The sequence below is a fragment of the Camelina sativa genome, chromosome 1 (assembly GCF_000633955.1).
Source record: "Camelina sativa cultivar DH55 chromosome 1, Cs, whole genome shotgun sequence".
Taxonomy (NCBI): Eukaryota; Viridiplantae; Streptophyta; class Magnoliopsida; order Brassicales; family Brassicaceae; genus Camelina; species Camelina sativa.
Genome location: NC_025685.1, coordinates 2,778,799 through 2,804,244, shown reverse-complemented (window position 1 = coordinate 2,804,244; position 25,446 = coordinate 2,778,799). Strand labels below are relative to the sequence as shown.

Sequence of the window (25,446 nt, the reverse complement as noted above, 5' to 3'; positions counted from 1 at the left end):
TCTGTGTTTTTTTCAGGGGAATGATGAATTAGCCTTGGTCCAAACACGGTGGGCTTTTGTGAACAAAGACGAAAACTTGCTTACAAGACTCCAGAACATAAATTTGTCTTTCCACTTTGAAGTCGAACAGCAGGTTAATGGAGTCTTTATTAACTTCTTTGGCTTTAATGGAACTGCTGGTGTTTGGAGAATCAAAGCCCTCGAGGACTGCGGGGGATGGTTGGAGCGAACAACTGTTGAAGACATGGATATTGCTGTTCGTGCCCATCTTTGTGGATGGAAGTTCATTTATCTGAATGATGTAAAGGTACTCTCATCTTAACTAAATTGCTCAGAAGTTTCCATATATGACCACCAGATGTATTGAACAGAACTCTTTGACCTCATCAATCTGTATTTTCCTTACGCAGTGTCTCTGTGAACTTCCGGAGTCCTATGAGGCATACAAAAAACAGCAATACCGTTGGCATTCGGGTCCAATGCAATTGTTCCGTTTGTGCTTTTTTGACATTCTTCGATCAAAGGTGAAATAAAGAATTATATTGAGATTAAGTTCCTCTTGCTCTCCCTTGTGTATATATGATGTTCATGAAGTTTTCATATAGATAGCTCGGTCTGATCTTAATCTGTTTTTTTCTTCCCTACTACAGGTGAGTGCTGCCAAGAAAGCAAATATGATATTCCTCTTTTTCTTGCTACGGAAGCTTATCTTGCCATTCTACTCATTCACGCTCTTCTGCGTCATTCTTCCATTAACGATGTTCTTCCCAGAAGCTAACTTACCATCTTGGGTTGTTTGCTACATCCCTGGGATCATGTCCATCTTGAACATCATCCCAGCCCCGAGATCCTTTCCTTTCATAGTTCCGTATCTCCTTTTCGAAAACACCATGTCGGTAACCAAATTTGGAGCCATGATCTCTGGTTTGTTCAAGTTTGGAAGTTCTTACGAGTGGGTAGTGACCAAAAAGCTAGGGAGATCCTCTGAGGCTGATCTGGTTGCATATGCAGAGTCAGGTTCTCTGGCCGAGGCCACAACCCTCCAAAGATCATCCTCTGATTCAGGTCTGACCGAGCTTAGCAAACTAGGAGCAGCAAAGAAAGTTGGCAAAACCAAAAGAAACCGTTTGTACAGAACAGAAATCGCACTCGCGTTTATCCTCTTGGCAGCCTCGGTGAGAAGCTTGTTGTCGGCGCAGGGAATCCACTTCTACTTCCTCTTGTTCCAAGGAATCACTTTCGTTGTTGTTGGTCTAGATTTGATCGGGGAGCAGGTCAGTTAGTTTATATAACCTTTTTCTCATTTAAAACTAAATTGAAAGCATACCACCTGGAGAACGAGCAGGACCCAAAGACCAAGTCAGGAAGGAACGAACCAACTCACTTATGGGTACTCGCAGGTCCTTTCGTTACAGATAGATACATAAAAACAATTCATTTTAAAGTTTCTGTCTTGGGAACATTATTTTACACTCTACTTGGGTTGGTTTAGGTTCTTCCTTTTGTTACGGATAGAAATTAGAGAATGGCAGAAAGAACAGTCGAAGAGGATTTCGAAGACTTGACGACCTGTGTCTTTTGTTGTGGTATTAAGCCAAACCTTGGTTTTTTTGTTGTGCAAAAATTGTTGTTAGGTTGTTGGTTTTTTGTTTCGGATGATGTGGCAAAAACATATTTTATAAGATCTGTTGTAATGCCACTCTCTCTATTCTTTTGACTTTTGAGCAATTTGTTGTTGTTGTTTCCCTCTTAAGAGAATCTCTATACTTTTGAAATTGAATGTTATGCTAGTTTTGGGCCTCTTCTGATTAAATTTAATGGACCAGAATCTGTTTAAACAATCTCTTGTATGTTAAGGCCCAAGTTCACTCAGCTCTCCCATTTGAAATCTTAGAGACTACATAAAAGAAAATATAAAATAATCAAAATATGTATAACACAACTTATAATCGACCGTATGAGTTTCAAAGTGGGTTAACATAGCACATCAAATATATTGCATGCATTCCTGCGTCAGAGGGCTTAAACCAGACAAATCAATGCACACTTGAAGGACAAAAGCTAATTAAAAAACAAAAAACAGTGTTGAAAACAACTTATCAACAAATTTAAATAAACAAATTCATTAGGGTCACTGGGTCAGGACCATGCTTAGTTATATTTACTTATCTTAACAGATATAAATAAGCCCAGACCTATTATCTACTCCACATAAAAGAATATCTAACAAAGTGGAAATCTCAGGGAAAAAAGGACAAAAGTACAAAAAGAAGAGAAAGAGAGAGCTTGTCCGAGAGGGACTAATAATTTCGTTTTTGTTTTTCAGATATGTATCAGTGTATGTATACCTGTATTCGACTCGTACAAAGGTAAGGTATCCCATACTCGGTTTAACTTTATTGAGAATTTGAGATATTGGATTCGAACGGCAAATCGAAAATGATCAGACCTGTATAAATTTTGGACTATTCCGGTTGAATATGGGTCGGTCGGTTTACCCGACCAGAAATGTACTGCCTGTATTTATGATTTTTCTATTAATTGATTTTGTCATAAAAATGAGATCTCGAGAGCATAATGTCACGTCACATCATTAAAGCATAAGAACGTTACTTTTCCGTATTTCTCAACTCTTATTAAGCTTTTTTAAAGTTCTTTATTTCTAGACGACCGTTGAGATTTGTCTAGAATTAAGACACCAATCAACAGTCTTTGTACTACTCTCACTTACATAACCTTTTCATCACATTAATCTCTCTTCTTGCCAACTCGTTTACATACCTGACAAACACACATTTTTAAATCAATAATACAATCTTCAATCAATGTTATACAATTTTTAAAAGAACAAGGAGAGTTTAGTGAGAATCTGTTGAGATTTTTTTCTTTCTCAATTATAAATAATGAGAGTTTAATTAAAATTCTTTGAGATTCATTTACCCACCTAATCTCGTTTCCTAGGAAAAAGCACAAGCGCTCATAAAATAATCTCAACGGCATGTTGATTACTAACTTTTCTACGTCATATTACAATTATAATTCCATTTCCCAGTTTCATTTCTACATATGAGAGATGCTTTGATTTCTCTAACACTTTATGGAGACAAAATGCGACTAAACGTTTCTAGCAATACTTTTGTTTACAACTAAAAAAAAAACAGAAAGAATCATTCTCACTAATACATTTGTTTATACCAAAATTAGACATTCAAGATCAAGAATTGGCAATAAACAGAATCTTTGCATTTGATATTTTATTTAAAAAACCTAATCATATACAGTTAACATAATAAATAAGACTTAAACAACAAGAGAAGGTATCATTGTTATCGTACACTTCAGAATTAATCACAACAGTAATTACAAAAGTTACTAATACTTTGTACATATCTCTTGTTGATTCAATACTCAAACCACAAGCTTTTTTATTTTGTTTTATTTAATGAGGAACACGTAACACGAGCCATTAAATATCTCCACTCTTCTCTCTTCTTACCAAATACTCATCTCCCTCTTGACTCTTCTTCAGTTCTTCTCACAGCTTCTCTCTTTTTTTCTTCCCACTTATCACTTTGTCATTGGCTTCAGACTCGTCGAAGAAGAAGATAACATCATGAGTCTTCTTCAACGTCTCCTTGCTCTGTCTCTGCTCATCTCTGTTTCAGGTAAGCTACTCTGTTTCTTTCACCTACATTAATGTCGGCTTAATACTTCCTTACAAAATGTTAACTTTTCTCTGTGTGTTTTTCCAACAGGAGCAAAGTTCTCCGGCCGGCCAGGAGTCAACTACGGCCAGCTCGGTAACAACCTCCCGTCACCTTCCGACTCAGTCAACCTCATCAAATCCCTAAACGCAAAACGCGTCAAACTCTACGACGCTAACCCAAAGATCCTCGCCGCTTTAAACGCCACCGACATCACCGTCTCCGTCATGGTCCCTAACGAGCTCCTCGTCAACATCTCTAAATCGGAAACACTCTCCGACGACTGGATCCGTTCCAACATCCTCCCGTTTTACCCAACCACCAAGATCCGTTACCTCCTCGTCGGCAACGAGATCCTCTCCTTCACAGACTCGGAGCTCAAAGCTTCACTCGTCCCCGCAATGCGCAAGATCCAACGTTCGTTGAAGTCTCTGGGCGTTAAAAAGGTCAAAGTCGGAACCTCACTCGCCGTCGACGTTCTCAAGACTTCGTTCCCACCGTCGAGCGGTGAGTTCCGCGAGGATATATCCGGTTTAGTTATGAAGCCGATGCTCCAATTCTTAAACCGGACCAAATCTTTCTTATTCGTTGATGTTTACCCGTATTTCGCGTGGGTTCAAGATCCGACCCATATGGATCTCGATTACGCGCTTTTCGAATCTACCAACGTCACCGTAACGGATCCGGTCACGAATCTGACCTACCACAACCTCTTCGATCAGATGATTGACGCTTTCGTCTTCGCTATGAAACGAATCGGGTATCCGGATGTTCGGATCTGGGTTGCCGAAACGGGTTGGCCCAACAATGGGGATTACGACCAAATCGGAGCCAATGTTTACAACGCCGCCACTTACAACCGCAACGTTGTCAAGAAACTCGCCGCTGAACCGCCCGTAGGTACGCCCGCCCGACCCGGAAAAGTTCTACCTTCGTTTGTATTCGCGCTTTACAACGAGAATCAGAAAACGGGTCCGGGTACGGAGAGGCATTTCGGGCTTTTACATCCCAACGGGACTCAGGTATACGGGATTGATCTATCGGGGAAGACGACGGAGTACGGAGGAGCGTTGCCGGTGCCTGAGAATAATGAGGTGTACAAAGGGAAGATTTGGTGCGTGGTGGCTAAAGGAGCTAACTGGACTCAGCTAGGTGAAGCTCTATCGTACGCTTGCTCGCAGGGGAATAATACCTGTGACCCGATTCAACCCGGAGGCTCATGTCACAAACCGGACTTGGCCGTTTTGCACGCCAGCTACGCTTTTAGCTCTTATTGGGCCCAATTTCGTAAGTCCGGTGGGACTTGCTCCTTCAACGGCTTAGCCACCCAAACCATTAAAGATCCAAGTAAGTCGAGTTCGAAAATTTAACCCGGTTCACTGAAATTAGTTCCGGTTTAGTAATCACTGGATGTTGATTTTTTTGTCTACTCTCTCTATTGTGTCGTTTGAACAACCAGGTTACGGACGCTGCGAGTTCCCGAGCGTGACATTGTGACGGCTTACGAGTTACGACAATGCATGGTCGAGAAGAGACACACGAGGGAAAGCCGCCGGACGGTGTTACGGCTTTCATTAATAGAAACGGCACGTGACGACGACTCTGTACGATGTTGTTACGTTAGCTTGATTGATTGTTTACCTATCTATTAGAAACAGCACGAGATTACGGTCCCGTGATTTTTAATTTTACTGTCTATTTATTTTATTTTTCCCTCGAAATAATGAAAACTCATTGAGTAATAATAAATTCGTTTAATGCAACGGGTCCCTTGTGTGTTTGATTTGCTCATTAGGTGAACAAAACAAAAAAACTACTGATTTTTCTGATGTTGTTGTTTACTTGTTTGGGATTAGTTTTTACTTATAAAAATAGCCAACGGCTACTTTTCCTCCTTCTTATGTAAAATACTATTGAAGAAAATGTTATCCGGTACATACGAAGTGTTAGTTTAACTAGTTAGCAATTTTTTGACGGTTATTGTTAAGTAAATATAATCATCTACTAGTTGTTATGGAGATTTGGGGGTTTTTTAAGACGCCTAGAGCGATAAACATTTTCAGATCTAGGAATTTTGCTAGTAGTGAAAATACTAAAAGAAATAAACAGATCATACTTTTGAAGGAAAAACAAAGGATGCAAAAAAAAAAAAGGTAAATATTGAGAATCGGATGCCATGATTCTCTTTTGCATCGAGAGAAAAGGATGTCGTAGCCCTCTTTCTATTTCACTTTGCAAAGAAAGTGTTATGGCCTTTTGCAGCAAAAAGTTAAAACCATTAACTTTGTGTCTCTGCTTTTATTAACTCTTCTTTTGTATGTATGAAGGATTGTGTGTGCTTATATGTAATTTTCACACAATTTTCTCTTGGTTAATTGCTTATATGTAATTTGTATTGATGAAATTGTTAATTCTTTGATTGTTTCGACCAGGTTTTCTTATATATTTTGAGGAGGTTTAAGTCGAAGTCATTTAAACCATGTGTTCGATTTCGATATATACCTTCTACTTTTCAGTGTATAATTCCTTGTGGAGGTTATATTGTCTCTCACCCCGGCGTTGTCTCGAATTTCATTCATGTTTTCTAGTATGGAGGATCGAAAGTGCCTCATATGCCTCATATGTTCTCTTTTCTTTTCAAATTTAGCTCTAGTTAACATCTATTAAGAAAATAAATAAATAACTAGACTAGGAGTATAGACAAGTTTAACGTTTTGTGTTAAATATGTTTGTACTTTGTACCATTGTTATATCACCATTTAGATTTATCAAAATGGAACTATTAGAAGTATGGGTTTAGTCTAACAACCATGTTTGACATCATATGCTAAAATCGAACATACACTTAGACTTGCTTCTTTTCAGATCTGAAATCCAACTTTCAGGATGATGGGTTAAAAACTCTAAATTATTTTGTGGACCACCCGAGTGATAGTAAACAACATTGTACACGCCGCTATGATAGGAGCCACCACTTATCCTAACAATCAAAATTATTCAGGAGCTAGTCATCCACTCGGTCAAAGTCAAAACCTCTCACGGGTCGGCCAACTAATCAATACGCTGTTGCACTTGATATGTGAGTATGTTTCCATATCAGGCTAAACATTTTTTTCTGTATGTAATTAAGCAAAAGCAAAATAACAAAACAGACGGTTATTCTACAACAAAAGTTTGTTCAGCCCAATTGTAACTCTTTTGTTAAGAAAATAGAAAAGAGAAAAACAAATAATCAAATTGTTAGCCGACTGATGATAGTTAGAGAAAAAAACTAGTGGTGTTTTTATATATAGAAGCTGGCTTTAGAGGACCACCAAACGGTCCAATCCTATAATATTCACAGAGGCACAGAGAGCACGATGGGTCATCTTACATTTTTGTTCCGAAAACAATCGCCAATAATTGAGATAAGAGATCTATACCCGAATTTAAAACATAATTTATAACCCACATATGTGTATATATCTGTAAACATCAACCACCTAACTATATATGAATATGAAAATCATTCGACTAAAATTAAACGTAAGTTATACGACTCTTATAAAGACTTCAAAACAATTATATGTTTTACCAAACTTCCTAACTATATGATTTACTAATCGTATAATTTTTTTGACTTTTGCTTAGTCCCTTTGAATCTAAAAGGATTCTTGAAAATTCTATAATTGTCTCGGATCAAAAGCTATAGATATTAAGTTATTTTTCTTCTATTTTGCTTTCTACGAAATAAGTTTTTTTTTTTGTTTTTTGTATATTAGCCAATGACATATATGCATATGTCAAGTTGGAGTGGAGGTAAAATAATAACAACCACACACCGACTTGAGTTGAGGAGCCCATTGGAAAAAACAGAATCAAATAAAAATTTATCCAAAACAGAAAATGGAATAATAAACAAAAAGATACTCTCTTCTTCTTCTTCTTCTACCTTATCCATTCTTCACCACTTCTCCCACTAATCCGCAAAATCATCATCAATCTTCTTTCTCTCAATCGCAGATCCTTTTAGGGTTTTTTTTTTTTTAATAATCCCACTGTTTCTACTTTTTTTTGTTATCGATCGCTCAATCTGATAAATAATATGGATAGTTGTATCTCCAATCAAGCGGCGCTACCGTTTCTCCCTTCGCGTTCCAGGAGACAGAGCGGCGACGGAGGCGGTGGTTTTCTTTTTCCGGCGAAGCGGAAGATTAGGTATAGCTCGATGGTTGTGGTCGCGGCGGCGGGACCGAGTCGGTGTGAGCCTGGAAGCAGTCTTAACGCGCCGCTTGAGCCACGATCGGCGCAGGGGAGGTTTCTGAGAAGCGTTTTGCTTAACAAGCGGCAGCTGTTTCATTACGCTGCTGCTGATGAGCTTAAGCAACTTGCTGATGGTAGGGAAGCTGCTTTGGCTCGTATGTCTCTAAGCTCTGGCTCCGATGAGGCTTCTCTCCACAGGTCCGTTATTGAAAACCTTTTTACTTATTCCGAATCTGTTATGCTGTGAACATTCGTAGACTTAGTTACATACACAGAGAGCTGTGTAAATCATTAGAAACATAGGCTTATATAATCTCTCACGAGTTAGTTTGTGTATTCACCCACCATATAAGCTTGCAAAAGTTCAGATGATAAGTTGGCCGATTCTTGTGTGTGATAGTGGTTTTGATGCTGTTTATGGTGATGGAAGAATCAGACTAATGATATTGCTGATTTGTAACAAGATAAGGCTACAGTTATTGAATTGCTGTGTGATTTCCAATGCTCTGCCTTGTGAAGCAAGTTTTGTTTTTGTGTTCCATAAGGCTGGCTCATGTTTCTGATTCTTAATGGAGTGGCTTTTATATATAGTGTTTCCGTATGTATTATATTCATCAGTAGTTTCTTGCCTGTGTTCCACTTACTGTCTTGTTTCTGCAGCTCGTTGTTAAGTTTTAGCTTGCGGCTCAGGCCATTCAATACTCTGTTTGTTGACGTTTCTCCTGCTGTTTTCTGCTCTCTTACGATCACTGATTTCTTGATTTTCTCCATGCTTGGCAGAAGGATAGCTCAACTCAAGGAACGTTACTGCAAAACTGCAGTCCAAGACATAATGTACATGTTGATCTTCTACAAATACTCAGAGATAAGAGTCCCTCTTGTTCCAAAGCTCTCCAGATGCATCTACAACGGAAGACTCGAGATCTGGCCTCCAAAAGACTGGGAGTTAGAGTCGATTTACAGCTGCGATGCTCTTGAGATAATTAAAGAACACGTAAGCGCAGTCATTGGACTACGGGTCAATTCATGCGTGAGTGACAATTGGGCAACCACCCAGATACAGAAACTGCATCTCAGGAAGGTATACACTGCCTCGATCTTGTATGGTTACTTCTTGAAATCCGCTTCTCTCAGGCACCAGCTCGAGTGTTCCTTATCGGATGTCCATGGAAGCGGATATCTGAGAAGTCCCATCTTTGGATGCTCTTTCACAACGGGCACTGCACAGATCTCCAACAAGCAGCAGCTGAGACATTACATCTCAGAGTTTGATCCTGAGACATTGCAGAGATGTGCAAAACCGAGGACAGAGGAAGCAAGGAATCTAATAGAGAAGCAAAGTTTGGCTCTTTTTGGAACCGAAGAGAGCGATGAGACCATAGTGACTTCATTTTCAAGTTTGAAGCGTTTGGTACTAGAGGCAGTGGCGTTTGGGACGTTTCTGTGGGACACGGAACTGTATGTAGATGGTGCATATAAGCTCAAGGAGAATGGGAATGCAGAAGAACAAGAAGGAAAGAGAAGCATATAAACCAGTTTGGTTAGAAGGAAACCTTCGTGATCGTCTGGTGTGGTGTATATATAGAGAAATATTTCTACTGAATCTCTCTCATCACGCAAATTCTTCAGTGTATAGCTTTTGCTTAGTTTATAAATATTTTGACGGCCGAATAAGAAGAATGTGGTGTTGTTTATAAGGGGTGAATAGAGAAAGTGGTGTTAAGTTTCATGTTATGATCTTTCTCCTTTTGTACCGAGGATCTGTTTACTGTCATCAAAACCAAACATATCTAAAGTTTGGATCACTAAAGCTTTTCAAATGGAAGGAGGTCTTACTTAAACCAGACACCTGAATACCTGATGAGTGATGATGATATGACTAAAAAAACCTGGTGATGCTTTACGTTGTGGGCTTTTTTATTCTCGGCCCAAATATCACATTGTTTGGGCCCAAAACTTAGACCTACCAAAATCCCCAATTCTCAACACCAGACGGAGTGAACGTAAAATCTGGTCTCCTTGTTCAATTCCGTTTCTCTCTCTCGCCGGAATATATCTCCTACTTCATCTCCTTATCGTCCGCCACCGTCACATACTTACTGGTAAGCATATTCTTTTTGTCTCCCACATTTAGGTTCCTCTCACTTTTTTTCAATTCTTTCTCCTGCCGCGAATCGCTCATGATTAGGGTTTATCAATTCTGAACCCTCTAGTTTCGCAATTTTGCTCAGTGATTTCAGATAAGGAAGATGCCAGACGTCCAATCAATGGTGGCGGAGTTTGTAAACAAGCTCAGGAAGCGGTAAGATCTCTCTCGGCTGGCTTTATTTCGTCAAACCCTTTTGTTAAGATAGTTGCTGATTTGATTTGATCATATATTAATGTGTAGTAAGATTGAGGGCTCACAGGCTACAGCCAAATGCACTGTAGAGCTTCTTAGGTCAGTGATTTCGCATCAGCGGGTGCCTCACGCAAACCAGGCCGCTGCTCTTATTGATGCTGTGAAAGCCGTTGGTCAGCAATTGGTTGCTGCAAATCCAGTTGGTATGCATTCTGAAATTTTCTCTTGTTTTGCTTACATCTTCTCTTTCAATATATGCAAAGGGATTACATATTCCCGAATTTGGTTTTGTAGAGCTTGCGGTGGGGAATGTAGTTAGACGGGTTTTGCATATTATAAGGGAGGAGGATCTTTCTCTCACTACAGCAGCCATGGCTGGTTTGGATTTATTGGATGCAAGTGATGATGATGATATAGATAATTGCAAAGGAATTGGGTATCCTGCAATGTCTGCAGCAGTTGTTGCAGCTGCAGCTAGGAGTACGTTACGCCCTCCGTCTTTGCAAACCTTACTCGAGGGCACTCCTGAATCTGCAACTGTCCCATACACATCGTCATCCGGTGCTGATTCCGAAAGCAAAAGTAAATGTACCTTTTCCATGCCTTTGGCTCTCCTTTCAACATGCTGATTTTTCAGTAGATCCTTATGCCGCCTGTTTTAGTGATGTCTTTGGCAAGCCATGAAGATAAGTCTTATAGCAGGAATATAACAATTGTACGATATCCTTTACAAGTGGATACATATGGTTGCTTTTGAACTAACTTAGACAGATTTAGGTATCAAGTTGTTTTTGTTGTGCTATGGGACCTTTTTAAAGCTTGGAAGATTTTAGGTTACTGGTTCCTGTCGGTTTGTTGCTGGATTTCTTTGTGAATTTGTGTTGTGTTACTGAGATATAGACCTAAAATGGGAAACATATCTGTTCTTATCAGTCTGGTTTTTAGGTGGTTTGTCTCACTTTTATTAGAATCATCCAGCAAAAAAATAAGTTCTAATTTTTGGTTGATATTAATGGTCTAATTACCCTTTGTTTAGCTGCCGATAAAAGTTCATTAACTCGGAAGCTGAAGCATGATGTTATCGAAGGAGTGAATCAACTTATTCAGGAGATTTCTGGTTGTCATGAGCAGATCGCTGAACAAGCTATTGAGCATATACATCAAAAGTACTTTTCTTTTCTATAGCACTAATTATCTGTAACGTGCAATACATGGAGAACCAAAATTGTCGTTTATCAGTGTCTTTCCATGATGCAACTTTTGTATTGCCTAAATTCGATTTTGTCAGTGAGGTGATCCTAACCCTGGGTAGCTCAAGAACAGTGCTTGAGTTTCTGTGTGCTGCAAAGGAGAAAAAGAGATCTTTTCGTGTATTTGTTGCCGAAGGTGCTCCAAGGTTTGGTCTCTCCTTACTATATGTTTCATCCTTGCCATAGTTAGTGTTCTCTGCTTTGCGCAACATTTGATGTACTCTCTGATATGCATGTATAACTCAGCTGCATCATTTTATTCTTCCAATTCTATGATATTATATTAGGTATCAGGGCCATCTACTAGCAAAAGAATTGGTAGCTAGAGGTTTGCAGACCACTGTTATCACTGACTCTGCAGTGTTCGCTATGATATCTCGAGTGAATATGGTACATATTCAATCCTTTCCAATTTTATATTTCTCTGACCCTAGCTCCTAAATAAATTACATATGATCTGATAATGCAAGGTTATAATCGGAGCTCATGCCGTGATGGCTAATGGTGGGGTTATCGGACCTGTTGGTGTCAATATGGCTGCTCTTGCAGCAAAAAAGCATGCAGTCCCATTTGTGGTTCTAGCCGGTAGTCACAAGGTTGGTTTCGAGTTGATTTAATTTCTCAGACTGTTGATTTCTCTCCAGACTTGATTAAAGGTTTCTTATGTAATAACAGTTGTGTCCACTCTATCCTCACAACCCTGAAGTATTACTAAATGAGCTTAGATCTCCGTCTGAACTGTTGGATTTTGGTGAATTCTCTGATTGCCTGGATTTTGGAGCGGGTTCCGGGTCTCTTCAAGTTGTCAACCCAACTTTCGATTATGTCCCACCAAACCTTGTCAGTCTCTTTATAACGGATACGTAAGTCTCTCCTATATATATATATCTTTGGTTTACTCTAGTTGCTATATTTCTAGGTTGGTCCATTTCTCATTGCATTACTTTTGTTTGGGTAAAGAGTTGATGATAGCGTTACCTTTTTCTGGTTACAGGGGAGGGCACAATCCATCTTACATGTACCGTCTTATTGCGGACTATTACTCTGCAGATGATTTGGTGATGTAGCGATAAAGAAGTAATGGTGAGAAAGATACGCAGTCCACTCAGTTTGGTCAGTCATTCACAGTTGAAGAATATATGTACATTGCACAAACTAGCTTACTCAAGGGTTGTGAATGAGAAAGAGAAACATCTTTGTGTCTGAAAGTTTTTAGGCCAAGTCTATTTTTGCCGTGTCTCCGAGTAATTTCTTTATAGCTCAGTCTCAATGGTGTCTATTGTTACTTGATATACTTTTCCCCCTCAACACAAATTTTTCTTTCTTTGGCTTTTGTATTCCTAACTACCGGAGGTGGACATCCTATTTTATTAATTAAACATTTGGGGGTGCAATTTTACTAATTGGCATTGGTTTGGTTCGGTTGGGTTCGGTTCAATTCCAATTAGCTCATAACCGGATCACTATATCGTCTCCCAGAGAATCGAGCGAGATTCAGACAGACAACAACACCTGCTTCTTTTGCAGCATAAAACCCCATTGTTCAATTGCAAGAGAGACAAAAACCCTACTAAACCCCCCCACACTAGTTAACTCTGTTACCCTCCGGCTCCCTTCAATCTGTGTATGCTGATACGTATCAGAAGTCCTCGAAAGATCTTAGCTTTGGGGAATCATGTTTTTACTTCTTCTAATGCCTTCTTCTCCGTCTCTTCTCGGCCTTCCCAATGTTCCCCGAACGAGATGGCGCCTCACGCCGTCGCATCTTTGCTGAAGGATTCCAATTGGGAAAAGAACAGTTCTCTCAAATCCCTAGTCTCTCACATGAACCCACATGTCGCTTCACAGGTCATCTCGCTTCAACGCAGCGACAGCGACATTTGCGTTCGTTTTTTCATGTGGGTCTGCAAGCATTCCTCGTATTGTTTCGAGCCAGCTCAGAAAACTCAGCTTCTGAAACTGATTGTTTCTTCCGGTATGTATCGAGTCGCGCATGATGTAATCCTTGTGTTGATTAGGGAATGTAGATGCGAGAAAGAGATGTTGAGACTAATGGGTTGTTTTGATGAGCTTAGAGAGGTTTTTGGATTCCGGTTAAATTACCCTTGTTACAGCTCTCTTTTGATGTCCTTGGCTAAACTTGATTTGGGGTTTTTGGCTTACATGACTTTCAGAAGAATGGAAGCTGACGGATTTGTTGTTGGCATGATTGATTACAGAACCATTGTCAATGCTCTGTGTAAGAATGGATTCACCGAAGCAGCTGAGATGTTCATGTGTAAGTTTCTCAAAATTGGGTTTGTTTTAGATTCCCATATATGCACTTCTTTGTTGCTGGGTTTTTGCCGTGGATTGTATATAAGAGATGCACTCAAGGTGTTTGATGTTATGTCCAGAGAAGGAAGTTGTTCACCAAACTCTGTTAGTTACTCCATTTTGATTCACGGGTTGTGTGAAGTAGGGAGACTTGAAGAAGCCTTTGGGTTAAAAGATCAGATGGGTGAGAAAGGTTGCCATCCAAGCACACGTACTTATACTGTGCTTATTAAAGCCTTGTGCGATAGAGGTTTTATTGATAAAGCTTTTAACTTGCTTGATGAGATGACTGCTAGAGGGTGCAAACCAAACGCTCACACTTACACCGTTTTGATTGATGGGTTGTGTAGAGACGGAAAGATTGAAGAGGCTAATGGTGTTTTTCGAAATATGGTTATAGACGGGATATTTCCTAGTGTTGTAACTTACAATGCGTTGATCAATGGCTACTGCAAAGATGGACGGGTTGTTCCCGCGTTTGAACTTCTTGCTGTAATGGAGAAGAGGGCTTGCAAACCAAATGTAAGAACTTTCAACGAGCTTATGGAAGGGTTGTGCAGAGTTGGGAAACCATACAAGGCCGTGCATCTTATGAAGAGAATGGTTGACAATGGTCTGTCACCTGACATTGTGAGCTATAATGTTTTGATCGATGGGCTTTGTAGAGAAGGTCATATGACTGTGGCTTACAAGCTACTTAACTTGATGAACTCTTTTGATCTTGAGCCTGATTGTCTTACATATACCGCTATAATCAATGCTCTCTGCAAACATGGGAAGGCTAATGTAGCTAGTGCGTTCTTAGGTTTGATGCTTAGAAAAGCAATAAACCTAGATGAAGTAATAGGTACAACTCTTATTGATGGTTTCTGTAAAGTCGGTGAAACCCGGAATGCATTGTATATCCTGGAGACATTGGTTAAGATGAGAATATTGACTACTCCTCACTCCCTGAATGTGCTTCTTGATATGCTCAGTAAAGATTGTAAAGTGAAAGAGGAATTAGCAGTGTTCGGGAAAATTAATAAGCTTGGTTTAGTTCCTTCAGTGGTGACTTACACAACATTGGTTGATGGGTTGATTCGATCAGGTGATATAAGTGGTTCCTTCAGGATGTTAGAACTGATGAAGTTAAGTGGTTGTTTGCCAAATGTCTATCCATACACAATCATCATCAACGGTCTTTGTCAACTAGGAAGAGTCGAGGAAGCAGAGAAGCTTCTTTCTGCTATGCAAGATTCAGGAATTTCACCAAACCATGTTACTTATACTGTTTTGGTGAAAGGATATGTTGATAATGGAAGACTAGATTGTGCTATCGAAACCGTAAGGGCAATGGTAGAAAGAGGATATGAACTAAATGATCGTATCTATTCTTATTTATTACGGGGATATGTCTTATCTCAAAAGGGTATCCATATTTCAGATGAGAGTTCTGTTTCAGATATTGCTCTGAGAGAAACCGATGCTGAATGTATAAACAAACTCATATCTGTGCTGGAACAAATTGGCGGGTCTACCAGCGGATTATGTATTTTCTTGGTCACACGGTTATGCAAAGAGGGAAGAACGGATGAGTCCAACGATCTAGTCCAAACTACACTCAAGAACGGTGTATTTCTTGAGAAGGCCGTCGACGTCATCATGGAATCATATTGCAGCAAGAAGAAACACATAAAATGCCTGGAGCTGATAACACTTGTTCTCGAATCCGGGTATGTCCCGAGTTTCAAATCCTTCTGCCAAGTGATTCAAGGTCTGAAGAAGGAAGGAGATACGGAGCGGGCGCGTGAGCTAGTAATGGAGCTTCTTACCTCAAATGGAGTTGTAGAGAAAGCTGAGGTGTTGGCTTATGTAGAGTGTCTCATGGAAGGAGATGAAACTGGTGATTGCAGTGAAGTAATAGGTATGGTTGATCAATTGCACTGCAGAGAAAGACCCACCTTCTAATATCATTATTACTCTTTTAGCTTTTGTATAGCTTCCTTCTTCTTTCTTCAACGAACTAGAGACAAAAAAAACCCATATATATAAAGGTGCGGTTTTTTTTTTAAAAAAAAGAAAAGGAGACAGAGAAGAACATTACAGATATATATATTTACAGAAAGAGAAGGTATATACGCACCCATATGCCAACACATGGACATTGATAGAGAGAGAGAGAGAGATATTTATCACTTTCTTCGTTGTTATATCTTCTTCCTCTTCTTCTCTCTCTCTTCTCTTCTCTTTGAGATCTTCCTCTTCTTCTCTCTCTCTTTCGATTGTGTATATGGTTTTTTTTTTCAAAAAATAAATAAAAATAAATAATAAACCGAAGCTGTATTAAATAGAACAACACCGTTGATTTGTATTATTATATCCATAAGCTGAAACAAAAACCAGAAAAGAAAAAAAAAACCTTAATTGTTTCGTGTTTTGGTCTCCGTTGGCAAAAAAGTTTTGAAATTTTGATCTCCGCTGATTATTATACTTCGAGAGCTAATTTTGCGTTATCAGTTCCCCCACAAGATTTCGTTTTTTTTTTGTTCCTACTTACCTCTTGCGTGTGCAATTGGTGCACTTGGCAATTTCTCTTCTCTTTGGCAGGTGATTTGGTTTTGCGATTCTTTTTTTTTTAGGGTTTGATTGGATCACGCCCCCCTGATGATTTAGACCCTAATTGAGGTCTGTGTGATTTGAATTGGAAATAAGTGTGTTGATTTGCGTAATTGGGTTATCATTCACATTCAATCGGAAAGAGGCCAACTTGTTGGTGGCTTCCCACACAAGTTCGTTAGCCGATTAAAAAGGTGCTTTCTTTCAGCTGCTCATATTTGACTACTAAACTTTTTGTAATCCGAGTTACGGATATTAATGGTTCTGATTTTTTTGATTTTGTGCTCAGGTTAACCACAAATCTTTGAGGTTCCAAGTTGGAAAAATTGCTATATTAATTTAGGATCTTTCAAGTTGAAGGTGTCAAAGTTTGGAGCTTCAAAGTGTTCTTTATTGATATGGTGGACTGGATCATAGATTCTGATCTGGTCAGGTTTTGGGATAAAGGAGCCCGAAAGTAACAAAGAAGTGGTTTTAAAGTATACCACTTTTAACGGTTTTGACGGATAAGTGCCATGTCTCGTTGCTTCCCATTTCCACCTCCAGGATATGACAAGAAGTTTACAACCGATGAATCAGACTCTTTATTAAAGGTTCCACTTGTTAACTCTTAGGATCTACTCCCTCCTTTGAGATCATGATCTCCTTGCTGGTTTTTCTAACCTTGTCCCGTGCTTGATTTTGTTGGCAAAAGTTTGAGTTAGGTAGGCTCTTAGGATATCATGACTCTTCTTTGAATACTTTTATCTATTGGAGGAATGTGATGAATGAACGGATTAATGGGTTCCCTTGTGTTGTTTTTCTAGAAATTATGGACCCAATAAAGTATAGGAGTAAGTAACATTGAGACTGTTTCAGAATTAGTTTCTCTGATAAATGTAGCCCAAAACAGTTTATGTAGTGATATAGAGGAATTGATATCTGTAATGAGAATCGTCAATGCTGATGGACTTAAACTACCTCACATGGGAGATTCATAAATTCCCCAATATTAGCTTCTGGTCTGCCCCAGTTTTCCTTATGATTTTTTCCTAGCACACAGCAAGCTGTGCAGGATCATTGACTAACATATGATGCGGAGATGTTGCCTTATTGAAGTGAATATATGTTTCTATAGCTGATGGTTTTGGATGTTAGATAATTGTATCCTATTGATTAGTAAAGGTTAGGGTTTACCTATATGCCCTGAAGTTTACTGTCAAGTCTCTCTTAGTACTACCACTAATGCGGCTTTCTATCCTTGTTGGAATTTAGAAGCATGCCCTTTGTTCACCAATCTGAGAATAATCTACTAATTGTAGTTGCTTGAGTAGTGTCTTGAGAAACTGCAGGAATTATAATTAGGAAGAGTAGTAAGGAGCTTAAGGAGCTTAAGAATTAGTATATCAGACTAGCTAGGTACTGGAGGTTGTCCGTCTTGAAAATAATGATTCACCTGGTTTCTTCTCAAAACTCATTTAAGTTGACCCAAGAATTGACAAGTAAAGGTAACTAATTATTTGTGTGCCTTTCTTCTAATCTTCACTTATGTATGTGTGTTCTTTTTCTCGTGGGACTTCAACCACAGGAAAAGCTCAAGGAGAAGAAGCACAAGAAGGAGAAGAAAGATAAAGAAGAGAAGGAAGGAAAAGAGAAAAAGGATAAAGAAAAAAGCAAAGACAAACATAAGGAACGGAAGGAGAAAAAAGAGAAACACAAAGATAGGAAAGACAAGGATAGAGATAAGGAAAAAAGCAGAACTTTGGAAGACAGAAAAGCTACGGGTGTTTTGCTGAACAATGGAGACAAAGAAAAACTTGTACCAAATACCTTGCAGAGTAATGGTAATGGAGATTCTAAGTTTATTCAGGACCTGGCAAGAAGGATCAGAGATGAAGAAGCTACAGAAAGTCAAAGTCTACGAAAGATTGATATTCCTTCTGGAGTTACAGAGAGCAACAATTTCTACTCAGTGCCTCAAACCAACCATACGAAAGTTGATGAAAAGAGAATCAGTACCCATAAGAACTCTGCTATGGCAAAAAGGTCTGAAAGTCCGGTTCTCCGAGTATCATCTTGCATGGATCAGAAAGGAGCTGAAGTTATATTTAAATCAGTGGTGAAAAAAGATCAGGCGAAGAGAAAAGAACTACTAGAGAAGAATCACCGCAGGGAAAGTGTGACAAAGAGTGATAAGCCATTAATCAACGGAGAGATAAAGAAAAGTGAACCAAACAACATAACAGATAGAAGTAGTAAAGAGAAGAAAACAGAGGTGATGAACAAAAATGTTCTGAAGAAACCAAAGTTTGTAGAGGGAGGGCCCAGATTAAAAGGGAGAGAACATGACGTTGTGGATACTAGGGATTTTAGAGAGTCAGACCATCCAAAGGCGGGCGTCAAGAACCTTACTGCGGAGGGAATTCTTGGCAAACGAAAGGATCTTCAGACAAATGGATTCTTGTATGGTGAGTCCTACCCCTAAATTCTTTTTAAAATTGAATAGATATATTCTTTTATAAGTTCTTTTTACTTTATATTTTATTCAATCATGTTCTTTACTCATAACTCATTTGTTCTCCTCTATATATTAGTATATCTATTTTCACTGTGTTATTATTGGAATCTTGATTTCGATCATTTTTGGTTTTCGTGCAATATGGGGAAGTGTTTTTCTTATACTATTACTGTTCGTCTCTTAGCGCGGGTTGTTTAATTGTTTGTGCAGAGAATGGGTCTAAGCCAAACGAGATACCTACGCCAGTTGGTTCTTCTATTGCATCCGTGGAAAACGGAAGAAACTCTGTAGCATGCCAAACTCATCCAAAGCTTGTTTCAGAGCTGCAAGAAATAGTGACTAATCCAGAGGTCAAGGAGCAGAAAATCAACGGTTTCTTTTTTTCTCAAGAAGTCAAATGCCATTCACCGGTTTCTTCAGGGAAAGTGAAAGAAAGAGTTGAAGTATCTGCAAGAAAACGGCCTCATTCGGACTTAAAGTATTTGGATCAGTTGCTGAATGTACCCAAAAGGGAGGAATTGCCTGAGGTTGATGATGATGAACAAGAGTGGTTATTTGGTCAGTCAGGTGTGAGATTATTAAAAAAGCAAAGAGCAGATTATACTAATTCAGTTGTTGAGAATCCGGAAGTTTGGAACCAGGCTCTTAGAATAGAATCCGCTGATATATTAGCTCTTCCGTATGTGGTTCCATTCTAGTTTAGACGACATTCCAGAAAGATCATCACATTGCAGGGACTCTTTGCTCGGTTAAGAATCCCAATGACGGTTGATTCATCAATACCTGGTACAACTGGAATGGAAGATGTTGCTGTATGAATGGTTGGCTTCATGAGATGGGAGAGGCTTCCCTAGTAGAACAATTCAAGTCAGTAAGGACTGTGTAGGTTTTAGAGTTAAATCGTTTTGAGAGTGGGATTGTTGGAAATGAGATTTTCGATAAGAAGGATCTCTGATAGACGTTTGGTTCAGTTTTGATTCTGCTGTGTCATCATCAGTAGATTGCTTTAGCATTAAGCTATATAATATTATGAGGGAGGATATAGCGAATAGGGGAGAGATCTTATCATTTACCCACTAATAACATTACATTTTGTCTCTGGGTGAAAATTATTCATGGAAATCCATACAAATCTTGATGTTACTGAGTACTGTCTTTTTCTCTTACTGCCGTTTTTGGAACGAGAAGCGTTTTAATTCATAAACAGGACTGGTAAAAAAGCTCAATTTCTCTTTCCGAAACAGAGTACAGTAGCAGTATAGCTGAAGAAAACTATGTTATTAATAGAATATAACAACTAACATAAAGATAGATGAAGCCATGAAGAAGAATCAAAAACCAAAGAAATCATCGGGTTTGCTTCAAAGTTTATAGGGACTTCGAAGTTATTGTATCACACAAAAGAAAAGGCAAATAGAAGCATTAAAAAAGACACCAAACAGACATGAAACCATCTCAAATTGGAGAGCTTGAATCTGTCTTCAAGGCATTAGTTATATGGATCTTGTCTAGAAACACTGCTCTTGAGGAATTATCATTCGAAAACCGACCCAAAACCGCGATTGTTGCAGTGCTGCTTCCAAACTTCTCGATTCCTCTAGAGATCATACAAGTATGTCCGGCTTCCGCCACAACAATCACATCCCCGCCAACAAGAGGAGATAGCGTCTCAGCGATCTGTCGAGTCATCCTCTCTTGTACTTGAAGTTTGAACCCGTAAAAGTGTACAATCGACTGGATGAGCGAACTTCCAATAGTCTTGGGGTTGGCTCCTTCAGCACAAAAGTAGCCAATATGAACAACTCCATAGAAAGGAAGCAAATGATGCTCACACATTGACCAGAAGGGAATGTTCAGTTCACAGTGAAGCCTCTTCTCTTTGACCTCGCCGTTGACTTTGGCAGAGTTAAAGCCGTTCAGCTTCATATCAAGGTTGGCTCTTTGAAAGTTCATCATCCATTTGAGGTACCGAGATGGTGTAGCAATGAGTTCTTTCCTCAACGGATCTTCTCCCAATGATTTCAGGATGGAAACGACAGCAGACACCATTTCAGGGTCTTGTTTAGGTGAGAATTTAGACGAGCTTTTAACGCTCGGGCACCACTCTTTCACAGGGCCGCCATTTCTGCACAAAGCTTGCGTTTTGACGCCTTTGAACATCAAGAAACTCAGAAATTCACTCCAAAGACTCGAGCTTTCATCCTCGAAAACTCCTGAGCCCGAGGAAACGAGCAGCTTCACAAATCCACGGTGGCTGGACGAGTCCAGAGAGTCCAAGTCCAAACTGGGGAAGTGAATGTGAGAGCATTCGAGAACAACAGCGACTCCAGCTGGTTTGACCCAATGTTGGAGGGCTGAGCAAATATCATCAGACAAACGCTGAGGGTCTTGGAGCCGCTTGGCGAAAACATCAGTGACTCTAGAGAACTTGCTCAGTCCCAAAACTCTTTGGCCCGATGGGACATAGCCTATGTGACACTTGAAATGAAAAGGGAGCAAGCAAGATTCACAGTAAGAGTAATGATCAAGATCTCGTACAACAACAAGTCCTCCAACTCCTCCTGCTAGTCCAACTCCTTCATCCAACCCTGCTTCTGGAAACAGAGCACTCTGTACATAATCCTTCACTTTTTGCTTATAACCTGACAAAAATTAATACTTTCCACATTCAAACTTATTGCACCAAGGAGAAAGCCAATCCAGAAAAGTAACAAGCTAAACAACACAAGGAAGAGAAACTAACAACCTAGATCAATAGCTCAGGAACAGAGTTAGTTAGTTATATATAGCTAAAGGAGATAGATTTGACCTCTGGTGCCTTCACGAAGAGCCTTGGCGACACGGAAAGGAGTCTTTTTGATGCCTTCCCTATTGACATCTTCATGAAGACCTTGAAGAAGAAGTTTGACAGCGTCTTGGATAGCTAACGTCTCAGGTTGGTGCTCGAAAGCAAGCCCAACGAAGCCATTTTTCATTCCAATCTCAAGCTCTAGTTTCAAATGTCCCTCATCTAACGCCCCCATTGACCAAAAAAAAAAAAAAAAAGGCACCCCACCAGATCAGATCCAGAAAGGGGAAAGTAGCCAAAAGAAAAAACAAAAAAAGAGATCACAAATCAGCAAATAGCAATACTCGAATCCCCCAAAACGAGAATCCGTACAAGTGGGATGGTTTTTTTTTTCTTCTTCTAAAATTTCAAATCCGCAAATCCGGATTAAAAACGAAGAATCGAGTCGTTGATGTTTAAAAAAAGTATCACCAAACTAGGAAAGGGACAAAGGAACAAAAACAAAAGTTGGAAAGGTTGCCCACTAAAATTCTCACCACAACGCCCAGAAACAAGAAGAAAAAAAAAAAAAAAAGGATGGGATTTTTCCCTGAAAGGTCAGAAATGGGATAATACACGACGCGGGTGTGGGGGACGAAACAAAACCAAGGGTTCCCGTTGATCAAGGAATATGTGGATTTGTATAATCGTTCATTTTATAGAGACATTTTTTAACAACTACAACTCGCGTTATTATGTGGAGTATAAAATTGCTACATGGCATTATTAACAACTACAACTCGCGTTATTATGTGGAGTATAAAATTGCTCCATGGCATTATTAACAACTACAACTCGCGTCTCATCGGGAAGCGTAATGCTATGCATCTGCCATGTTTTATAAGTAGAATAAAAATAGATCAACGAGTTTTGTGTTTTTTTTTTTTTAAACTTTCTACTAATGTATACAGACAGTATTATTATAAGGCGGCGAAGACTTTTCGAATTCACCAAACCCTTTCAACTTGTTCTTCTTTTCTACTCAGTAATAATAATAATACCTACCAACCTACTTGTTTTTTTTTTTTTTCCTTTTTACCACCTGAACTTTTTTATTAAAAAAAAATGCTTTGATAGAGAATAATATCAATTCTAATTATGTAAGACTCGAAGTTTGACAATATATGTATTTTAAGACTATACTGATAATACAAATTACAAACTAATCTATTGATCTAATGTACAAACATACATTTTAATTAAAAACAAGCAATCATGATAGAACTAATAAGACTTTTTTGGAAAAGTAATATGATTGACTTATCTAAGAATTGTTTGTACCGGGGGGGGATTGTCATACGTTTACGACTACATTATTATTATAAGAAGGATAAGAGAACGTTTGTAAAGTGATATACTGAAAAACAGTGTGTAATACTGTTCTCTCAAAGAATGAGATTTGACAAAACTGTTTTTAAGTTTTTTTACAAAACAAAATTTATCAGATCAAGTCGGGAGGTGTTGCCTTCCTCAACCCACAAAAAAAAAAAAAAAAAAAAAAAAAAAAAAAAAAAAAANAAAAAAAAAAAAAAAAAAAAAAAAAAAAAAAAAAAAAAAAAAAAAAAAAAACCATGGATGGTGTAGGAAGAAGAAACATAACAGAGTTCTCCAAACAATTATAGAGTTGATCATCTATTTGCAAAGCTCTATACATGAATTGCAACGTGTTAGAAGAAATATCGCCTTAAACGACTGTGAAAGGGCATTCATACTATATATTCATATACATTTGAATATCTTTTAAATTGTAATTATCCAAAAAATAAACGGGTGTGTATGTAATGTAATGAAGAAAGATAGAAACAAGTTCTTTAACAAAAAAAAAAGATAGAACAAGGAAAGAGTACCTCTGGTATCCATGGCGAAATGATTGGTTAATTAGTTGCACTTTCTTGTTCTCTGTGTTTGATATATGTATATATAGCCAAAAGCATTCAAAGTTCCTGCTTAAGTAATATGTTAAGAAGAAAGAAGAAGAAGACTCTATATATTGGTGAAATAATTCATGTTGGGACATGTAGACCAAAATATAATTAAAATAACAATCAAAAGAAGACAATGAAAATTATTTATCTTTTTTTAATATATCTACATCATTGATGTTTTTTTTTTTTTAGTTTGAATTTGAGACAAAAAAAAAACCCCTTTTTTTTCTTGAGTGCCGCTCTCTCTCTCTCAAAACCCTACATTATTGGTGGTTGGCGCTTCTCGCCGATGTTATCAGTGGCTTCCCTTTCGTTTATGCTTTAGTTATATGGTTCTGCAATTCATCTTGATAATGGTAGCTTTATGGTGATCCTTAGTAGTATCGAGCAGATTTAGTAGCTTTCGATTGGGATGTCTCGGCTCCTTTCTAGGCAGAAGTTTCGTTTTGTTTGAATAAGATAGTAGAATCTTAAGTTTGTAGAGTTCCTTCTTCTTCTTGTTGTGCATAGTGGGTGATAGCTTCCTCCTTTTTCGTCGGTTTTGTTTATGAGATTGATGTTTCTTCGAGAAGTTAAGCTTCGCTCCTCACGTTTTGAAGACTTCTAGTTTGACGTTCATGGGCGTATCAACGTCGTTTTCACTTCCGCAACTGAGTGGTCTTGCTTGTCGTGTTATGAAGTCCTTGTTCCTTGATTTCGAGAGATTGGCTCTCATCGTGTTAGGAGGTGGTTGATGTTATTCTTGAGTTGGTTGTGGGCATCCTTGGTAAATCTCATTCGTTTGTGTGGTAGAAGAAGAGGTTCTTTACTCTCTTAGTTCTATTGTTTCCTTTAAAATCTTTTGGCCGGTTGCTTGTGCTTTTAGATTAAGATTGTTGTTTCCTTTCGTTTTTGTTATTAAATGCTAATGTTATGTTTGGTTTTACATAGTTTCCGGAGAAATTTTGTGTTCTTCCAGCCTTTGTCTTTGGAGACATTTTTGTAGTCCACCGATTTAAGTCTTCCATCTTTTGGGCGTAGTATTCTACTTTGTATGCTAGCTTGGTTGGAACCAAGTTTATTAATAACATCACTTCGACAAAAAAAAAAAAGATGCATGATTTTTTTATGCCAATTTGAATCAATATTTTAAGTCAACTAGTGTCAGTTTTCCATTAGTCGCATTATTTATTTAAAATAAATAAACTAGATAGCTTTGCCATAGTATTTAAAGAATTTGCGTACCATGCATCGTTCTTTCTCTATTGTTTCTCAGATCTGTTTGGTGTTTAATCATTCAAAATTGGAAATTGGATGTGATATTAATAAAAATAAAAAGGGACCTTTAACCAAACTTAGTTTAAACACTAAATATTACTCCTTCTCTATTCATAAAAGAGTGTTGTTTTAGTCTTTTCACACAATTTTTTTTGTTTTTAAATAACTTTTACATTTTTATATTTTTGTGTTAATATAATAATAATAATTCGATATTGATAACAAAAAAACATCAATCTTTGTAAATAATAATAACAAACAAAACATCAATCTATTAAGAACCAATAATTTAGTAGTAAATAAGTTTTGTGCAAAACAAACTTGTTGTAGCAATTGAGTCTGTAAACAAACCCCATAAATGATTGTAAAGCATATGTATTATTGTTTTGAATATATTAATAATTCTGACTTCTGAGCTCCAACCCCACTCACGTGTATCATGCATTAGTCTTTTTTTTTTTTTTTTTTTTTTTTTTTTTTTGTAAAGAC

General features: G+C 38.3%; 8 protein-coding genes across 15 annotated transcripts in view; 7 read left to right on the top strand and 1 right to left on the bottom strand.

Moving 5' to 3' along the window:
* The window catches only part of LOC104733305 (probable xyloglucan glycosyltransferase 6), a 4,742-nt gene extending 2,941 nt beyond the window's left edge, over nucleotides 1–1,801 (top strand). Inside the window, exons 4-7 of one of the 4 annotated variants that reach the window (XR_759041.2) lie at nucleotides 134–307; nucleotides 411–524; nucleotides 651–1,390; nucleotides 1,493–1,801. Coding sequence is in view for 2 of the 4 variants with exons in the window: in XM_010453015.2 (XP_010451317.1) it covers nucleotides 17–307; nucleotides 411–524; nucleotides 651–1,283 (1,038 nt within the window). In the remaining 2 variants the exon portion in view is untranslated. Of the gene's footprint in view, nucleotides 1–16; nucleotides 308–410; nucleotides 525–650 lie in introns of all 4 variants that reach the window. The other 3 variants (XR_759039.2, XM_010453015.2, XM_010452914.2) reach the window with 3 other exon arrangements.
* On the top strand, nucleotides 3,401–5,467 carry LOC104733211 (probable glucan endo-1,3-beta-glucosidase A6). The gene is made up of 3 exons (XM_010452836.2): nucleotides 3,401–3,665; nucleotides 3,756–5,051; nucleotides 5,164–5,467. Exons 1-3 carry the CDS (start codon nucleotides 3,614–3,616, stop codon nucleotides 5,199–5,201), a joined length of 1,386 nt encoding a protein of 461 aa, XP_010451138.1. The 5' UTR covers nucleotides 3,401–3,613; the 3' UTR covers nucleotides 5,202–5,467.
* On the top strand, nucleotides 7,788–9,701 carry LOC104733110 (UV-B-induced protein At3g17800, chloroplastic; the record flags this gene model as incomplete). The annotated part of the gene is given in 2 exon segments (XM_010452749.2): nucleotides 7,788–8,144; nucleotides 8,727–9,701. Coding segments are annotated over 2 exon segments (1,107 nt in total). The 3' UTR covers nucleotides 9,478–9,701.
* On the top strand, nucleotides 9,935–12,931 carry LOC104732599 (translation initiation factor eIF-2B subunit beta). Of its 3 annotated transcripts, none has more exons than XM_010452249.1 (10): nucleotides 9,935–10,048; nucleotides 10,187–10,248; nucleotides 10,336–10,490; nucleotides 10,582–10,875; nucleotides 11,324–11,453; nucleotides 11,576–11,683; nucleotides 11,825–11,927; nucleotides 12,008–12,133; nucleotides 12,213–12,400; nucleotides 12,532–12,931. In XM_010452249.1, exons 2-10 carry the CDS (start codon nucleotides 10,196–10,198, stop codon nucleotides 12,602–12,604), a joined length of 1,230 nt encoding a protein of 409 aa, XP_010450551.1. In that variant the 5' UTR covers nucleotides 9,935–10,048; nucleotides 10,187–10,195; the 3' UTR covers nucleotides 12,605–12,931. The 3 variants fall into 3 exon arrangements, with proteins under 3 accessions (XP_010450551.1, XP_010450620.1, XP_010450495.1); XM_010452318.1 differs by having other exon boundaries at nucleotides 9,938–10,048; nucleotides 10,178–10,248; nucleotides 10,582–10,869; XM_010452193.1 differs by having other exon boundaries at nucleotides 9,938–10,048; nucleotides 10,178–10,248.
* Nucleotides 12,993–15,858, top strand: LOC104732804 (pentatricopeptide repeat-containing protein At3g07290, mitochondrial). 3 transcript variants are annotated; one of them, XM_010452560.2, is made up of 2 exons: nucleotides 13,169–13,512; nucleotides 13,757–15,858. In XM_010452560.2, exons 1-2 carry the CDS (start codon nucleotides 13,265–13,267, stop codon nucleotides 15,801–15,803), a joined length of 2,295 nt encoding a protein of 764 aa, XP_010450862.1. In that variant the 5' UTR covers nucleotides 13,169–13,264; the 3' UTR covers nucleotides 15,804–15,858. The 3 variants fall into 3 exon arrangements, with proteins under 3 accessions (XP_010450727.1, XP_010450862.1, XP_010450791.1); XM_010452489.2 differs by having other exon boundaries at nucleotides 13,712–15,858; XM_010452425.1 differs by having other exon boundaries at nucleotides 12,993–15,858.
* LOC104733015 (myb-like protein X) lies at nucleotides 16,077–20,091 on the top strand. The gene is made up of 4 exons (XM_010452661.2): nucleotides 16,077–16,645; nucleotides 16,741–17,044; nucleotides 18,019–18,898; nucleotides 19,159–20,091. The coding sequence occupies exons 2-4, from the start codon at nucleotides 16,967–16,969 to the stop codon at nucleotides 19,644–19,646; spliced, it is 1,446 nt and encodes a 481-aa protein (XP_010450963.1). The 5' UTR covers nucleotides 16,077–16,645; nucleotides 16,741–16,966; the 3' UTR covers nucleotides 19,647–20,091.
* LOC109129403 lies at nucleotides 19,652–20,092 on the top strand (the record flags this gene model as incomplete). The annotated part of the gene is given in 2 exon segments (XM_019237585.1): nucleotides 19,652–19,780; nucleotides 19,783–20,092. Coding segments are annotated over 2 exon segments (204 nt in total), but the record flags the coding sequence as incomplete, so codon positions are not given.
* LOC104732515 (GTP cyclohydrolase 1) lies at nucleotides 20,208–23,740 on the bottom strand. Its single transcript, XM_010452102.2, has 3 exons — nucleotides 23,623–23,740; nucleotides 21,758–21,958; nucleotides 20,208–21,590 (listed from the first exon to the last, which is right to left on the bottom strand). The coding sequence occupies exons 1-3, from the start codon at nucleotides 23,633–23,635 to the stop codon at nucleotides 20,404–20,406; spliced, it is 1,401 nt and encodes a 466-aa protein (XP_010450404.1). The 5' UTR covers nucleotides 23,636–23,740; the 3' UTR covers nucleotides 20,208–20,403.

Bases quoted from the DNA above. Each gene is read 5' to 3' on its own strand.
- LOC104733211 (XM_010452836.2), top strand. From the start codon at position 3,614: ATGAGTCTTCTTCAACGTCTCCTTGCTCTGTCTCTGCTCATCTCTGTT. The intron at 3,666-3,755 runs GTAAGCTACTCT...TTTTTCCAACAG, and splicing joins TCTGCTCATCTCTGTTTCAG to GAGCAAAGTTCTCCGGCCGG. The intron at 5,052-5,163 runs GTAAGTCGAGTT...TTGAACAACCAG, and splicing joins CCAAACCATTAAAGATCCAA to GTTACGGACGCTGCGAGTTC.
- LOC104732515 (XM_010452102.2), bottom strand. The intron at 21,591-21,757 runs GTCAAATCTATC...AATTTTTGTCAG, and splicing joins TCTTCGTGAAGGCACCAGAG to GTTATAAGCAAAAAGTGAAG.
- LOC104733015 (XM_010452661.2), top strand. From the start codon at position 16,967: ATGTCTCGTTGCTTCCCATTTCCACCTCCAGGATATGACAAGAAGTTT. The intron at 17,045-18,018 runs GTTCCACTTGTT...CTTCAACCACAG, and splicing joins AATCAGACTCTTTATTAAAG to GAAAAGCTCAAGGAGAAGAA. The intron at 18,899-19,158 runs GTGAGTCCTACC...TTGTTTGTGCAG, and splicing joins GACAAATGGATTCTTGTATG to AGAATGGGTCTAAGCCAAAC.
- LOC104732599 (XM_010452249.1), top strand. From the start codon at position 10,196: ATGCCAGACGTCCAATCAATGGTGGCGGAGTTTGTAAACAAGCTCAGG. The intron at 10,491-10,581 runs GTATGCATTCTG...TTGGTTTTGTAG, and splicing joins GGTTGCTGCAAATCCAGTTG to AGCTTGCGGTGGGGAATGTA. The intron at 12,134-12,212 runs GTTGGTTTCGAG...ATGTAATAACAG, and splicing joins TTCTAGCCGGTAGTCACAAG to TTGTGTCCACTCTATCCTCA.
- LOC104732804 (XM_010452425.1), top strand. From the start codon at position 13,164: ATGCTGATACGTATCAGAAGTCCTCGAAAGATCTTAGCTTTGGGGAAT.